Source organism: Hoplias malabaricus, chromosome 15 (genome assembly GCF_029633855.1).
Source record: "Hoplias malabaricus isolate fHopMal1 chromosome 15, fHopMal1.hap1, whole genome shotgun sequence".
NCBI classification, from domain to species: domain Eukaryota; kingdom Metazoa; phylum Chordata; class Actinopteri; order Characiformes; family Erythrinidae; genus Hoplias; species Hoplias malabaricus.
This window is the reverse complement of record NC_089814.1, coordinates 26,318,294-26,335,060: the sequence shown is the minus strand read 5'-3', so window position 1 is coordinate 26,335,060 and position 16,767 is coordinate 26,318,294. Positions and strand designations below refer to the sequence as shown.

The 16,767-nt window shown below is 38.5% G+C and overlaps 1 protein-coding gene across 1 annotated transcript; it reads right to left on the bottom strand.

Annotated features, from left to right (window-relative positions):
* Window positions 1-8,638: 8,638 nt before the first annotated feature.
* vtnb (vitronectin b) lies at window positions 8,639-15,874 on the bottom strand. The gene is made up of 9 exons (XM_066646246.1): window positions 15,738-15,874; window positions 15,091-15,210; window positions 14,699-14,896; window positions 14,015-14,154; window positions 13,575-13,731; window positions 11,605-11,760; window positions 11,016-11,271; window positions 10,033-10,190; window positions 8,639-9,173 (listed from the first exon to the last, which is right to left on the bottom strand). Exons 1-9 carry the CDS (start codon window positions 15,790-15,792, stop codon window positions 9,052-9,054), a joined length of 1,362 nt encoding a protein of 453 aa, XP_066502343.1. The 5' UTR covers window positions 15,793-15,874; the 3' UTR covers window positions 8,639-9,051.
* Window positions 15,875-16,767: the final 893 nt, after the last annotated feature.

Below are 16,767 nucleotides of genomic sequence, written 5' to 3'. Positions count from 1 at the left end.
ATTTTGTAATACCGACCTTTTGGGTTCCATTGGCTATATTTCAGCGTTTTTTTTATTAAGGTGTTTAAATAAAAATCCAGTTATTTATACAATTGAATGGGTGAGTGCAATCAGTGAGTTATTACAAGACAGTCATAAAAACAATTGGCCATTGCAACACTATTTATTATTTTTAATATTGAACAATAATATTTTGTCCATATAGTCATGTAAAATGTAGGTAATATTGTTCTGTACCAGTGGAAATAAGTGGTAAAACGAAGAGCCGAGCCAAAAGAGCCGAAATTCCCATCACTAGCACAAACCAGGGTTTCATTCCCATTGGCTAATGAGTTTTTGAGTGACATCTCAGTGGCCACCTCAGCTCTGCTCCGCCTTCAATGGCTCATGTGATACTACTGAGGTTTTTTTTTTTTTTTACTTGGCATGAACAAGGAGACTAGAGCTTGGAGCTAAGCTTGTATATAAGAAACTGAATCTGGAGATTTTGTTAATTCCAAATTTTTCAAAATTAAAAAAAAAAAATCCTCCAGTACACCAGAGAGCGGCTTCGGGAACCCCCCAGTACCTGCTTTGACTCCACCCTACTCAGGGAAACTGGAAATTCAAGTAACCTCAGCACCACCCACACTGGGAGAAAGAGGCAGGTTGGCTAATATGCATAAGAAGATAGAGTTTCCTATCAAATGACTAGGGTTCTCAATCATGGTGAAGAAAAACAATTCTAGTTTCACTGACTTGGTATCAGCAGAAAACTGACTCTGGATGTTGTGTTCTTTCCAGAAAAAAAAACTAAATAAATAATAAAAACAACAGGTCTGGGAACCCACAGTGGCTGCCAGAGGTCACCTCAGCTTTGCTCTGCTCGCTCAGGGGCCTCAGGGGGAACCAACTAGGTTTCTCAATGATGTTGAATAAAATCATCAGTCTGACCCTACTCTTCCTCTCAGACATTTTCTGGTCCACACAGAACCAGCAATACACTCTGGATGACAGGGCACAGAGAACGTGACAAACTCAGGATGGCTACCTAGTCACCATTTAAAGAGAGCAGAACATACCAGCAGTCAGTGGGTAGGGCCAGTCCCACTGACCCTACCCACACTGGGCAGAGATTATGACACGCAATCAGAAGGCTCACCCAAATCACACTTGGAGAAAGAGGCAGATTATGTTATATCGCAGCGTAACAGGATAATGTTTCCTATCAAATGACCTAGCTTCTCAATGATGGTGAAGAGAAAAAAAAGTCAGATATTTAGAAAATTCTACCACAATAGAGAAAACTTGTTCTTTATTAAAAAACTAGTTAATTGTTTTATTGAACTGTGTAGTCCATGTAACTTCATCACAATTAAATTCTACTAAAAGATGTATTTTAGCCAGCTGGCTCTTAATTAATTTCAAAATCCATAGCTCATTTTTCTTCATATTAAATGTGATTGACTTCAAATCCTAAGATTATACAACACATTATAGAGATGATTTACATTATTTATTAAAATGACTTTCACATTTTCAATGTCAGGTTACTACTAGCTCTTTAGGGAAAAAATGTTATTCAACAACAAGTTTTTTATGCACTTAATAACCAGGCCAAGCATGAAATGGTTTATATCAATCCAAACGGCAAGTTAAATCTAAAAGGAGATTTAAACTAAATCACTAAATCGTGAATATAATTTGAGAAAAACTAATAAAGTTAGGTGTATCATGAGTCCAAGACAGCAGAGCTGGCCTCTCTCTGGGGAAAGTGTGATGTCCACCAACAAAATTTTTAAACCCATTTTCACCCCATAGCTATCATTTTCTTTTTATTGACACTCTAAGAAATTTGAGCCTTAGCAAGTTTGCCTCTAGGAATTATGACATTGTGGTAGCAGGTAACGAACATAAGCCCTCATCTCATTCTGTGTTTCCAAAACAACTTTAAGACTGCAACTGCCCCATGTCTACTGTGAATGCAGTGTACAATAGAGGAATAATACATGATATTATTACATAATAAATTCTGATGTATTATAAGCAAGTAGGAGAATTCATTCATTCATTATCTGTAACCGCTTATCCAGTTCAGGGTCGCGGGTTGGTCCAGAGCCTACCTGGAATCAATGGGTGCAAGGCAGGAATACACCCTGGAGGGGGCACCAGTCCTTCACAGGGCAACACAGACACACACACATTCACTCACACACCTATGGACACTTTTTTTTGGAGTCGCCAATTCACCTACCAACGTGTGTTTTTTGGACTGTGGGAGGAAACCGGAGCACCCGGAGGAAACCCACGTGGAGAACACACCAACTCCTTACAGACAGTCACCCAGAGTGGGAATCGAACCCACAACCTCCAGGTCCCTGGAGCTGTGTGACGCTACCTGCTGCGCCACCACGCCACCCCAAGTAGGAGAATTACTGGCTGTTATGGTGGGTGATCAACCTATGATTTTGCAGTCATTTATGGGAGTTTTCACCAGATTTGAGGGGAGTTCAAACTGTGAAGGTTACCTCCTACATTGTGAGCTGTATTTTATATCTGACTGGTCCTGCTCCACATGACTTTTTAAAATTTATGTTCATGAGATCACTCCTTGAAGGAGAAGCTTTATAGTGGGCAGATCATTGACTGAGAGAAAAAGACCTGGAACCTACTGTGGAGTGTTTTTGTGAGCTTTTAATGGCAAGAATCTCCCAGGCAGCTCCAGAGGACCCAGGTCTTCCTGCTTCTGAGGATGTCTCCGCAGGGCCCCCTGCTTCTGAGGATGTCTCCGCAGGGCCCCTGCTGCTCCGAATCAAGCGAAGGTGGCAACCCCCACAGCTCCTGTTCCCGCGAAGGCCTCTTCTGTCCCAGTGATGGTGGCTCCTGCCTCTTCTGTCACAGTGGGCCGCTTCTGTTTGTGTTCCTAATTCAGCCCCAAGGACTGGCCTCTCGAACTGTTCCCAGCCTGGTTTCTAGGACAATGTCCCCAATGTTTGCTTTTGTACCACTGTCTGTCCCTGTCTTAGTCCCTGTTTCTATATCCCTGTGCTTGTATCTGCTTTTGTCTCTGTCACCGTGTTTGTGTCTGTTCCTGTAAATGACCTAGTTCCAGTTCCCCTGCCTAGTCCAGTCCAGTCTCCTGTCCTGTCTCAAGTCCAGTCCCCATTTTAGCCCAGTGTCTTGTCCCCTGTCTCGTCACCTGTCTCTCCTCCTGTCTTGTCCCAAGTCCAGTCCAAGTACTTGTCTCCTGTCTCTTCCTTAGCCCAGTCTCCTGTTTCTGTCCTGTCCCGAGTCCAGTCTATGTTCCAGTCCGGTGTCTTGCCTCCTATTTCCAGTCCTGTCCAGTTCCTAACCAGTGTTTAGTCCAATGTCCAGCACCCTGTCTTGTCCTCAGTCTAGTCACATGTTCTTGCTCCTGTCCTGTCCCGGGTCCAGTCTTGTTTCTGGTCCTGTTCAGTCTCAAATTTCGTCTCCCATTGCTCACCTTTATAAGTATCCTGTCCCCAGCTCCATTTCCTGTGTCCTGAGTCCTGTCACATGTTGGTCTGTCAGTCTTTTGTTTTGTTTGTCATGTTTTCCTGGCACCTCTCCTTCACCATCTCCTGGGGGATCTAGGTCTATGCGCCCCGGGAGTTGCGTGTTTAGGCAGGGGCATATGTCATGCCCTGGCCCTGTCCTGTACTGTCCTGTGTCTGATTTCCCCACCATGTGCTCATGTATCACATGGCTCTGCTTGTTGTTGTTCTTGTCTCTGCCCTAGTCCCGCCTTAGCTCCACCTTCTCATTGTGCCTCCATTGTGGTCCTGCCCCCTTGTTATCTGTCCCAGGTGTTCCTTGTCTGCTGTGTGTATTTAAGTTCCCTTGTGGCAGTGTTTGGTTGTTGGACATTTTCCCTTCATATGCCTTTTTGGTATGTCTGTTTCTTTCTCTGCCCTCAAGTCTGTCAGTTCCTGTTTATACCTTTGTTCTACTGTTATACCTGTCTGTATCTCTCCTTAGTCTGTTAATATTGTTGCATACTTTCCTTTAGTCTGTTTGTTTGTCTCTCTCTCTAGTCAGTTGGTGTCTCTTTCTAGTCAGTTGGTATCTTCTCTGTACCTTTCTAGTCTGTACCTTTCTAATTCCATTGTCATTCTAGGTCTCTCTGTATCTGTCTCCATGTCTAGGTCTCTGCTTGGGTATCTTCTGTCTGAGTTGAACTATCTCTGATTTATGTTTTGTTATAATAAATTCTGATGTGTTATAGCGTTTGCGTCTGCCTCCGTCAGTCGACCACGTCTTGAAAATATCACAATAGTATTTCTTAAAACTAACTTTAATTTCTTGTTATGCAACAAGTTTATCTGAGATTACCAAACAATTCCACATGGAAAGTGGCCTGTGTGAGTGGATTCAAGTGAGCAGTTAAGAGCAAAATAATGACTGAAATGTATCTCAGCTAGTCACAATCATCTCCTAAATATTTGTTTAATAAAAGGAAACCTTTGAGAGAATATCATGTTAAAGACCTATTGCTCTCTTAATCCAATTGAGGCAGTGGTCTAATTGTTAACCTTATCACCTGGAGACCATACTTTCAATCTCCAGCAATGGGGAGTCAGTAATTGACTCTTCACTCTTAAAAATAGAGGCACCACAAAGGTTTATTTGAGCAATGCCATAAAGAACTATGCTGGTTGAAGAGATGTGTGAGACAGAAGAACCCTTTACAGTTTTAAAACTCCATAATTCTACTTTAAGTTTCTTTACCCATTTAAAAATAAAGAAGAAAACTTTTGTTAATATGTTTAAGAGTGTGAGAGGGTAAGATGGCAGTCCCTTTTCCACCTCAGCTCAGTGCTATTAACTAACAGTAGATTTGGGCATTTAGCAATGTCCTCCATGAGTTTGGTGCATTCAGTAAAGCAGTTTATAAAGAAGCACTGGCTGTCTTCACCTTCCCCGATTTGTAGAATAATGGGATTAGAGATAAAGACTAAAAATGGGTAAAAATCAATAAAAAAAAAAGTTAAAAAAAAAAAAAATATTTAAAAAAAAACTGCAGCTCAAATCTTTAGAGTGACTTTAGTTACTTACCTCAGCAGCACAGAAAAGCAATTCATCCAAATCCCAAACACAGCTATTCAAACACATATTTGACACAAATCTGTGCATAATCTATCATAGCTCTTGGGCCTCTTTCAGTCGGATTCCAGTGGCATAATTTTGGGCCTTTATCAAAAATTCTCTCTGCTCACACCTACCCCCTAAAAATCTGAGATCTGGTGTCTCTCCTTGAGATTTCTCTGCAGTCTGACAGAAGATATTGTGCATATGTTACCACATCAGAGTGCAGGATTCAGGTGTTTGCACTGTGTGGAGGGGGGAGAGAAGCCCATGGCCATGTCACGTCATCAGCACCTGTCTGTTAGTGCTGTGCTTTCAGAAGGAGGAAGATAGACAGAGGTCAACACTTCCTGGTATGAACACACACACGGTTGTTTATATGTATTGTGGGGCCATTACATAGACTTACATTCATAATGAAGAGGCTTACCTTTATAGAAACCCTAAACTTACCTTTAATTACTAGCCTAATCCTTACCCTAACCCCAATGTGAAAATGTTTTCACATTAAATTGTAATTTTGTTCTTTGTTGGGGCCAGTTTGTGTTACCCACAAGGAAAAGAACAAGAGATATTCCCACAAATACTACTTACTACTCCATACTAAATATGCTATTTTAAGTATGTGTAAGAGTATACGCATCAAAATCAGACGCATTATTTGTGTGTGTGTATGCTTGAATGTGTGTCTTGAACTTTATTGCACAGACAAGTATATTAGGATATATATATATATATATATATATAATTAAAGTATATTAAAGCAAAGCATAAAGGAAAGACAAATTAATGTACAGCAACTTGCAGAGGCATGATAGGGTTTAGAATCAAGCTGCACTCTTCATTCAGGTTTGAAAAAAATCCACAGTTTAAGATTATGGGTCTGAAAAAATGTGGAGCATGTAAGATATCAGGCTGTACTACATGCTGCCTCTAGGGGGCACTAAGACAGCAGGTGCCACCAGATCCCAGACTGCTGAACCAATAATAAGCACCGCCCGAGCACACCTGCTTAACTTGTTCCAGTTAACATTCAGAAAACCTATGCTCTAGGTGTTTGTTGTTAGTTTCTCGCCGGTTACTATTGTTAGCGATTCCAAATAGGAAATCTGGCTTGGGGGCGTTCCATTTAAAATGTCCTACTTGGGAATCAGGATATTTGAGCACAAATGGAACGCAGCCCCATTCAACCAGATGCCCAGTGTCACAGATTTTTCGAGGGGAGATATGTAAAGTTCTTGTCCCTATTTAGGAAAAAGAGAAGAAAGAAATTGCACCATGCCACACAAAAATGGAAAGACCAAAATAAGAATAAAACATCCCCATTTAAAAGAATGAAGATAGAAATTCAGCATGTTAGCCTTGCGAGTTGGAATCGTATTTGTGTTGAAGATTCTCTTTTATTTTTTGGGTTGATTTCTTTACTTGGATTTCATTTTATTTTGATTAAACTCGCCGTTGGCGTTCCTGTTTTCTGCCTTTAATATCGTGTTTTAGACCGCTCACATTGCGCCTCCCCGTGGTGCAGTAGTAAGTCACAGCTTTGGCAACCAGTATTTTCCCAGTTCAAATTGCATCAAGGGTGAAAATAAGTTTTAGTACGTTTGCTTCACTGCTTGGTTACACTCCACTGTCGCAAAGGGTTTACTGCAGTTTTGTCTGTCCAATCTGCTCCACTACAGAACAGTCCAGCTATTACTGATAAAAGAAAATTGACTAATTTTACTAAGAAAATGCTGGTGTTTAATGGACTATCCACCCCAGAACCCAGCCTTAAATTCAGTGCAGGAAGATTGCTTGGATTGTGAGAAGCAGAAAATTCAACCAACAAAGACTGATATTTGGAGGTGTGAAAAAAGAGCACACATAAACACTGGAAAACTATTGTTATATCTGGCAGCTATGACATCTTACTGCAGCCGACGTGTGTCTCTGTGTGGGTGTTAGAACAGGCATGTGTGTGTAAAGCCTTTTAAAATGTATATTGCCACCACAAATTGGGTGAGAGCATTGTGTGTGTAGGTGTGAGTTCCCAAAGCCATGTGTCACTGTAAATGCATCATAGAACACTATATTTACACTCTTTGCATGTTTATTATTTATTGCTGGTTTATTATCTCAGGAGAACCTGGCTTATGGAGAGAAATCCTTCTGCTAAGACTGGAAAACCTGTTACTGTGGTAACACCTCTCTCCTCTTGGAACAGGAGTCACTGAGCTCATGAAAACCTGACTGCAGCTGTGAGGTATCAGTTCTGTGCAGTGTTAAAGTTTACTTATAGTTAGAAGCTAATTAAACAACTGGACATTAAAGAGAGTGCACATTATCTGCGATAACACTCAAATTCTAGGGTTCTGTTGAATCTTAAAGTCAAAGAGATTCAGAAGTTTTAACACCTTCCTTGCATTGTGAAACAAAGAGAGAGGGCTTTTCATTCTGCTCTGTTGTAAGTTGGGGTGGAACCATTGTGGAGGTGAACTATAGCATATCTGGTTATGACTCTTATCTCAGGTACCTTCAAAAGGTACAGTGGTCTGAATGTTGATGATGCCTTGCAGAGCTCAAGAGGTTTCTTGGCATTCCTTGTTTCTTTTATCAGTACAAAAAAAGTTCAAATAATTTAACAAATTCCAGTGTTTAGTTTTTATCGAATTGTTAGAGGTTTTGAGCCTGGCTCCAGGTGACTGTCTGTGAGGAGTTTGGTGTGTTGTCCCTGTTGTCTGATTGGGTTTCTTCTGGGTGCTCTGGTTTCCTCCCACAGTCATACAAGTTGATATTTCGGAAACTAATGTAATAACTTCAGAATCTTTTGCTCGGCCTATTATTGTACTTTTAACTATATATAAGGGTCTACATTACAGCCAGTGCCTTTTTTATACCATGGAAAAATACCACCAACTTACAGATATATGTATGTAAATATTAAATATTTGGGAGGACATAAATCCTACATTGTCTGGGAAGGGAATGCAAATCCAGGGCTGGATAAAAAATTTTTTCAAATGAAATCAACAATAGGGGAATTGGTGAAGGAGCTGGAGACATCAGGTCTGCTTCCATAAGAGTGCTACATTGCCATAGCCTGAAGAGCTTGTGTGCAAGACATATGTGATGCCGGACCATTTTTCAGTATGCCCATCAAAGCCACACTGATGTGCCTTTGTCCTGCCACAGTAGTCTTAAATTGGGTTTTAAAAAATGTAAAAATATAAAATAAATAATTTTCATTCTTTGTAACTATTTTCAGTTCAACTGAGTGTGGTCTAGTTCAAGGCTAGACTGCATGACTGCATACCCCTATACATAATATCTGAAGCCAGCACAATATACACAATATACAGATTTTTGTATAAGCACATACTGGACTTTGTAGAGACAAAGGAACAATGTCCACTGGCAATGGCAAGCAGGTTCTGGAGGGATGTAATTCACACTGTTTCTTTAAAACCAGTCTCTGGAGTGATGAATCACAGTTCACTATTAGGAAATCTGATGGAAGAATGTGGAGTCTTAGAGGATGCCAGAAGAACACTACATGTCTGAATGCACAGTGTTGATTTTTAAAGTTTATTGGAGGAGGAATAATTGTTTAGAGTTGGTTTTCATGGTTGGTTTCCAATAAGGGAAAATGTCAATTCATCAAATAGAGAACATGCTGATGGTGAAAAGATCGGAGTACGCCCAAATATTTGGCTACAGTTTCTGGGAGGCCACTTTGTGTTTCAACATGACAAAGACCTACATCAATCTCATTACTCTCTCAATCTCATTCAAGTACTAGAATTATGGAAATTACAAGACTGTTGTATATCAAATGGTAGCCATTTATTACTGATATAATGCAAGGACATTGGGTCACATTTGTGATTCCATACACAATCCGTGTTGATTTGCACCATCTTAGGAAAAGTAAGGTAAATAAATCACTGCAGCGACAGGATTACATCTCTACATAAGTGTTTTTTCTTATCTTTTCTCTGCTAAATCCTTCTCTTTACACCCCAGCCAATACTTGGCAATGGATCTTGGGTAGGGAGGATTAGTGTAGTCAGTCCGTTTGGTCTGCAGGTCCACTCTGTAGTATTTATCTAAATAAATGGAATAAAATTCATGTGCCAATTAGTAGCATTACATTTATTGCTGATCCTTCAACTATTTATAATGGGAATAAAAGGCCAAACAAATATGAGGATTGAAATTATTCTATTTTTGCATTTTAGGGCATTGCTGCATTTTGCAGCTTTTTTCAATTCAGGTCATTTCACAGTGAACCTGGCATTCATTCATTCATTCATTCATTCATTCATTCATTATCTGTAACTGCTTGTCCAGTTCAGGGTCACGGTGGGTCCAGAATCACTGGGCGCAAGGCAGGCACACACACTGGAGTGGGTGCCAGTCCTTCACAGGGTGACACTCACACACTACGGACACTTCTAAGTTGCCAATCCACCTACCAACATCTGTTTTTGGACCGTGGGAGGAAACCCTAGCTGAACCTGGTATGAAAAAACTGATTTCATACTTGGTTGTATACTTTCACAGAAATAAAAAAACAAAATAGTCTAGACAGACAAAATGGCTTCCTCAATAGATGAGGGCCTGCTTTTGCCGTTTAAAGAAAAAATATGAATACTGATGCTCAGTAGAGGCAATAAACTGAGAATTTTACTGTTTCAATTTTTAAACTGAATTTTCATATGAGAACTTTTGTGGTTGTTGAAAGTTTGCCATAATCCCATGGAGGGATCAAAAAATATTTTCATATTATTTGCAACATTTTTTAAAGACGTTCAAGTGAATTTACAATTATCCGAATAAATCACACGTAAGTGTCAGGTGCAGTGTGAATAGGAGTTCAGTGTTAAATTGTAAAATGTAGCAGGAAACAGCAGGTGTGTGTGGTTTAAAATACAGTGTCACTGTAAGTTAGAAGTTAGTAGGTACCTTTTTTGAAGAAATAGACTTTTTGCACTGGCATGGCCTTGTTTTCCACTACCTCCAGGTCAGCATAGTCCGTGAGGCCAAAGATGTAGTCTGAAAGAGACGGGCGTCTCCCACGACTATTTTTTTTATCTTTACCTCGCCTTTCTGCTCCAAAATACCTTCCCAAAGTAAACATATAGTTACACACATTTATATATTTCACAATAACCATAAACGTAAATGATCACAAATGAATATCAATATTGTTTACATAAAAGGAAGGAAAACTATGTGTAGAATAAAAACACACTAAATCTGCTATCCCACCTTAGCTCAAGCTTAACCTTGAGGTTATTCAGTTATAAATATTAAGTGAATACATTATGTAATATTCTATATATACCGTACTGTGCAAAAGTTTTAGGCACCAGAGAATATGAGATTAAAAAGCTATTTATCTGTGTTTTTCTTTGAACAGTGAAAATATATTGTATTGCTATACTATAATATATTGTATTACTATACTATCCTGAACACCTGAATGCATTATATATATATATATATATATATATATATATATATATATATATATATATATATATATATATATATATATATATATATAATGTATGAATGTACTATAATGTACCTAAGAAACTGCTATGATGATCTTTTTTGGGTGGTTTTAGTTCAATACGTACCACAGAGCTTAAATACATACCTTTAACGTCTAATAGCTTTCATGACATTATGGATATGCATTTATAAATTAAGAAAGAAACTTAGGTTCAGAAGAAGGTCTGATTGGATGAACTAAATACCAAACTAGCAGACAGTACTGCTATAAATAACAAAGAAGTGATAGCATAGTTGAAAACAACCTTGTCTTTTCTCAGCAAGATGCTTACAATTACATTTCCACCAGAGAAATCTCCAAATCCCCACAGTTACACTGAGCTTCTTTAGCAATATATTAAACAGAACTAAACAGATTTAAATCATACCTTTCTTCGTAATCCAAGCCGAAGTCTTCCCAGTCTTCCCAAAAGAGTGAGTGAGTTTGTTTGGTCCCCTTGCCTCTGTGTTTTCTCTTGCGAGTGTGTCTCCTACTGGGCACTACAGCTGTGTCTGTAGATGGTGATGGTAAGGGTGAGGGTTTGGCGCTCATGTGCGGCCTGCCCACCATTGCAGCATCTATTGGGTGGCTGATGCCCCCCCAGTCTCTGGAGATGGAGCGAGGGCCTTTGTGATGTCCTGCTACTGTGATGCGAAAGAGAGGCCAGAGGAAAGAGATTCATAACATTTGTCTACAAAAAACCGATAGGAAATGGTGCTGAATTTGCATGTGATTTTTTTTAAATATTTCTATTAAAAAATTACAGTAAATTGCTAGCAACTTCTTGATAACTTTAGAGCATTGTACAGTAATTATACATTAATTAATTTTAGCTCTACTTGATGAAAATGACAGTAAACCAGTGACCTATATCTTGCACCAAGACCCAGTTCACATCGACAAAATTGTATCAGTACTGCAAAAGCCAGCATTGAGATAATTATATATTTTTAGGTGTTTGTTATTACTACACTTACAGTCTCCAAAGAGAACGGTGAAGAGATCATCCCAGTCATTGTGGCAGTACAGGTTGGCATAATGTGTGAAGAGAACCGAGGGTGAAGACTTGGTCATTTCCACACACTCTTCATGTGATGGCTGGTGCTTAAACTCATACTGGTAATACTGATCACCTGGAAGCACACTGGAACTATTAGGCATTTCATGAACTCAAAGCCCCAAATATACACACACTTGAACACCTCTGATAACATTTACTGATTTTCTAAGTGAAAATAAATTGACATTACTGCAAGAGACTCCTCTGCATGTTGTAGGGTGTAGTTTCACAGTATTAGAGAGATTTTAACATAAAAAAAAAATTATTTGTATGTATTTCCTTTTAACTCCAAAAATTCAGCAAATTAGCAGTGAATGTTTTGCAAATTTTGAAATGTTCAGAAGTGAATTCTCTGTAGAGGATATGTAATTATCAAACACATTTTAAATCCTTAATGCAAAAAATCTTTAATCAGAGGTCACCAAATGTTTGCATCTGACTATTGTTTTTCTTTCATGAAGCCCACTTCTTTCATGCGGTTAGTGTGGGTTTACAGGTGATTGTCATAAAATTAGAATATCATGAAAAAGTTGATTTATTTCAGTAATTCCATTCAAAAAGTGAAACTTGTATGTTAAATTACACACAGGCTGTCATTCATTACACACAGGCTGATATATTTCAAGTGTTTATTTCTTTTAATTTAATGATTATAACTGACAACTAATGAAAACCCCAAATTCAGTATCTCAGAAAATTAGAATATTGTGAAAAGGTTCAATATTGAAGACACCTGGTGCCACACTCTAATCAGCTAATTAACTCAAAACACCTGCAAAGGCCTTTAAATGGTCTCTCAGTCTAGTTCTGTAGGCTACACAATCATGGGGAAGACTGCTGACTTGACAGTTGTCCAAAAGACGACCATTGACACCTTACACAAGCAGGGGAAGACACAAAAGGTCATTGCTAAAGAGGCTGTATTTTCACAGAGCTCTGTGTCCATGCACATTAATAGAGAGGCGAAGGGAAAGAAAGGATGTGGTAGAAAAAAGTGTACAAGCAATAGAGATAACCGCACTCTGGAGAGGACTGTGAGAAAATCTATGGGGCATTGTGAAGAGGAAGATGCAATACGCCAGACCCAACAATGCAGAAGAGCTGAAGGCCACTATCAGAGCAACCTGGGCTCTCATAACACCTGAGCAATGCCACAGACTGATCGAATCCATGCCACGCCATGCCACGTTGCTACAGTAATTCAGGCAATAGGAGCTCCAACTAAGTATTGAGTGCTGTACATGCTCATACTTTTCATGTTTGTACTTTTCACTTGGCCAGCATTTCTAAAAATCCTTTTTTTGGTATTGGTCTTATGTAATATTCTAAATTTCTGAGATACTGAATTTGGGGTTTTCATTAGTTGTCAGTTATAATCATCAAATTAAAAGAAACAAACACTTGAAATATATCAGCCTGTGTGTAATGAATGAGTATAATATACAAGTTTCACTTTTTGAATGGAATTACTGAAATAAATCAACTTTTTCATGATATTCTAATTTTATGACCAGCACCTGTATATACGAAAAAATTAAAAGAGAATTGATTGATTTTCCAAATGACCAGCCTCCAAACTCTTTATACCTAAAGGAAGGGGCTAAATATGTTCATGATTATGACATCATGACCATGTTAAATGCAAAATAGTCAACAGTAATATATATGTGTAGTCAAGAGTGGCCTAAAAATATTGTCACAATATGTTAAACTCATGTATCATGTATGTATTAAGCACACTTTTTGCATTTGTTTTTGCATACTGATTTAATTCATTGAGCTGAAGTGAAAATTCATTAAACAAATATGGAAATGTGGCAGATCATTATCTACATCAAGACAAAGTCAATAAACTCCTTAGTGTCCTTAGTGATTTATTCTACTCACCTTTAAAAAAATAGGCTTTCTCCTTGCCACGGTGGCCTGCTGCCGGAATGGCAAACGCAGCATCAACATCATCTGGAATGTTATTGAAGCCCACAGAGATATTTCTGGGGTAATCCTCATCCAGAACATCATTATCAAAACGCCAGTACTTGTTCCCCTGAGTTATACACAGACAAACATACTTGTAGTGAAAGAAGTCTTTGAGAAATGTTTTCAGACAAATTTTCTTAAGTTAGAATCATACAATCTTGTAGTTCTTTGAGTCCTAATTACTTTTTAAAATATGAACTTTTCCTTTAGTATTTTCATGCTAGAAATAACTATCAGAAATGCTTGACCTCAAAAGTGTATCATATCTGCTGTGTTTCTGTTTATCTGTTATATTAAAAAAGAGCAAAGGTAAAATTTCACTTGTAATAACACAAGAATGATTATAATACCTTGAATATATAAGATTTTCCCTGGCAGTTGACTCGAGTAAAGGCAGCATCGATGGGTCCAGAAATGCCCCACACATCCTTGATGAGTTTGGGATAGCCTGGCAATACTGACCGCTCATCCAGTTCAAAGAAGTATTTACCTACAACAGGCCAATTAGAAAATACTTTGATATAAATTATGCTTACGTCTTTAGGGGTTATTTTGTAAAGGCCGTGGTTCCATGAACAAAGAAACATTTTAATGTTATTTTTTGTGAAATTAAATAATTCAATGGTTACTATTTATGATGGAATGTCTTTTTTAAGTGAACCAAATATGGCACCAAAAATGTTCCTCAAGAACCCTTGTTTTTGGTCCTACGTAAAACAACCATGTCGAATGTATTTTGTACACCCTTCAAATGTTATTCAGTAAAAGAAATGGTCTTATAAAACAATGTACACTCAAATGTTCAAATGCTATTTTGTTAGTTAAATAGTTATCTATAATAGACAGCATCTTGTATGTTTTTTTACAGAACCCTTTAAAAGGTTTACCCTCATGTACATGGTTGTTGGTCTCTATAACGTAGAGTAAATTTGTCCTACATAGTCAATGTACTGTTCTGCACTATATAGAACTATTTGTGAAGAGTGCAGTACTGTGGAATGCTGGTAGAGACTAATCACAGTCAGTAAGTTCACCTCTAAAAGCAAAAATGGATCCATTCTTTAACTGCAGGAAAGCATCAAACGTGCGTCCGTTGCAGGTGACTGCCTCAGGGTCAGGGAATACAGTGTTAAACAAAGCACTAGGAGGGGCTGTTGCTGCTGTCTCTTCAGTGGGGGTTGCTGTGGTGTTCAGATCTTCTTCAGTTAGGTCAAACACGTCGCCACGGGCAACTGAAAGCCAAATGTACATTAATTTTATTCTGTCCAGTATCTACACTTCATGTTTAATAGCTTGTAAACACCTGTTTTTTTAACACCACATTTTTAGTTGTGCTCACACAGTTTGTGTAATCACCACAGAACATCATGAACTGGAATAAGAATAGGAGTTGTTAGAGTGGGACAAACTCCCTATTAATACTTACTTTTAGTTTGGCAAATTTTATAGAAATCCCCACAGCAGCTGTTGTAGTACTTGCACATAGTGTCACACTGGCATTTCTTTGTGGGGTCGAAGCCATCCTGACAGCGTCCCTCACACGATTCTGAGCAGCACAGGCAAAATGCATTTTTAAAACAATTTAAACAAATCCAAAAAGTCCCAGATAAACCAAAAATAGCTGTACTATATTACATAAAAACAAAGTTGTCAGGAAGGCTTCTTTGGAATAGATGCCTCACAAAAATAATTTTTGTTCCCCCAAGAATTTTTCACTGATGGTTTTGAAACTTACACATGCAATTTGTTATTTGCCTTCAAAATGGTTACTGGATTCATTTGAATGATATACATACAACAACAATCAACCTGACATTCTTCATGTAATCATAACAACATCATAAAATGTCAGCAAGTAACTCAGATCCAAAAACACCCTAAAACATACTGAGTTTAAAGGCTTAATTATCAGGATAGATTTAGCTTATAGGAATGATTCACAGAAATATCAGAACAATCAGCAGGACTTAAACCCTAACCATAATCTTTGCATGACTAAATATTATCAAGCAACCTGGGAACCCCAGGCTTCTGACTGAAATGTTATAGTTTTACCAACACTTCTACACTTACCCTCTGCAGCAAATGCTGTTGCAAATCCAAGTAAAATCAAGAAAATTAGCTTCATGTTTGGAAGCTCATATGTCAGTCTTTGGCACTGTGCTATTTGTTGCTCTCTGTGTGGTCACCCTGGGACAGTGTTGCTTAGTTGATCGATCACTTCAAAGTCATCAGCTACATGTTTGTTTAGTGTGCTCCACTGAAGCAATCATTGATTAGTAGTTTTGAGAGTGAAATGGAAAATGTACAAACTACTGCAGTGACAACTTAGTTAACTCTGTAGAATATGTTTCATTAAAACAAACAACAAAACCTGAAAACTATCTCTGCTGAATCCAGATAGTTGCTGTAATCTGGGTGGCTACTGAGTGTTTAGCAACAGCAAACAGCCACTGGCCACAGCTGAGCAAACTACTTGTGTTATGAATGTTTTAAAAATATGTTTAAAGATTAAAAAAATTCTGCCAACAGAAGCAGATTATGTAACCTGATTTCTATTGTAGGCTAGACTAACCAAACTAAAATTTTTTTTTGTTTGTCAGGACTCTGAAGTTTAAAAAGAGAATTTAATGACCTGCTTAACACACTCAGCAAGTTCAACATACAATGTTTCATCAGTGGACCTCTACCTGCAGGAGGCACCAATATGTTCTCAAAGTTACTAGGATTAAACACCTGGCTACATAACAGCTGCAGGTCAAATGGAGGTCATTGACAACTTTAACTTGTTTTTTTGGGAAGAGAGAACATTTTAGGAGAGATGGACTGCACACGAACAAGAGGGGTGTTAAACTTCTGACAGGCAACCACATTTTCACAGTGTGTAATTTATCCACTTCTCTTGGTGGTGGCACATCAGCTCTGATCACCAGGAACTCTGCTGTACAATCTGATGACACCATGTCAGAGCCACAACATATCCCCCCCACAGAGGATGACCTGCGGGAGCAGATGACACTGGACATGAGTGGCAATGACCAATTTTATCAGCTGCCTGAGACACCAAAACCTCATGAGGAATTTTCCATGTCCTCTATTTCCC

What these genes read in the sequence shown, in the direction of transcription:
- vtnb (XM_066646246.1), bottom strand. Translation starts at nt 15,792, where the DNA reads ATGAAGCTAATTTTCTTGATTTTACTTGGATTTGCAACAGCATTTGCT. An exon ending in GAAAATCTTATATATTCAAG is followed by an intron (nt 13,732 to 14,014) that starts GTATTATAATCA and finishes TGTATAACTCAG; the next exon opens with GGGAACAAGTACTGGCGTTT. An exon ending in GAAAGCCTATTTTTTTAAAG is followed by an intron (nt 11,761 to 13,574) that starts GTGAGTAGAATA and finishes GTGTGCTTCCAG; the next exon opens with GTGATCAGTATTACCAGTAT.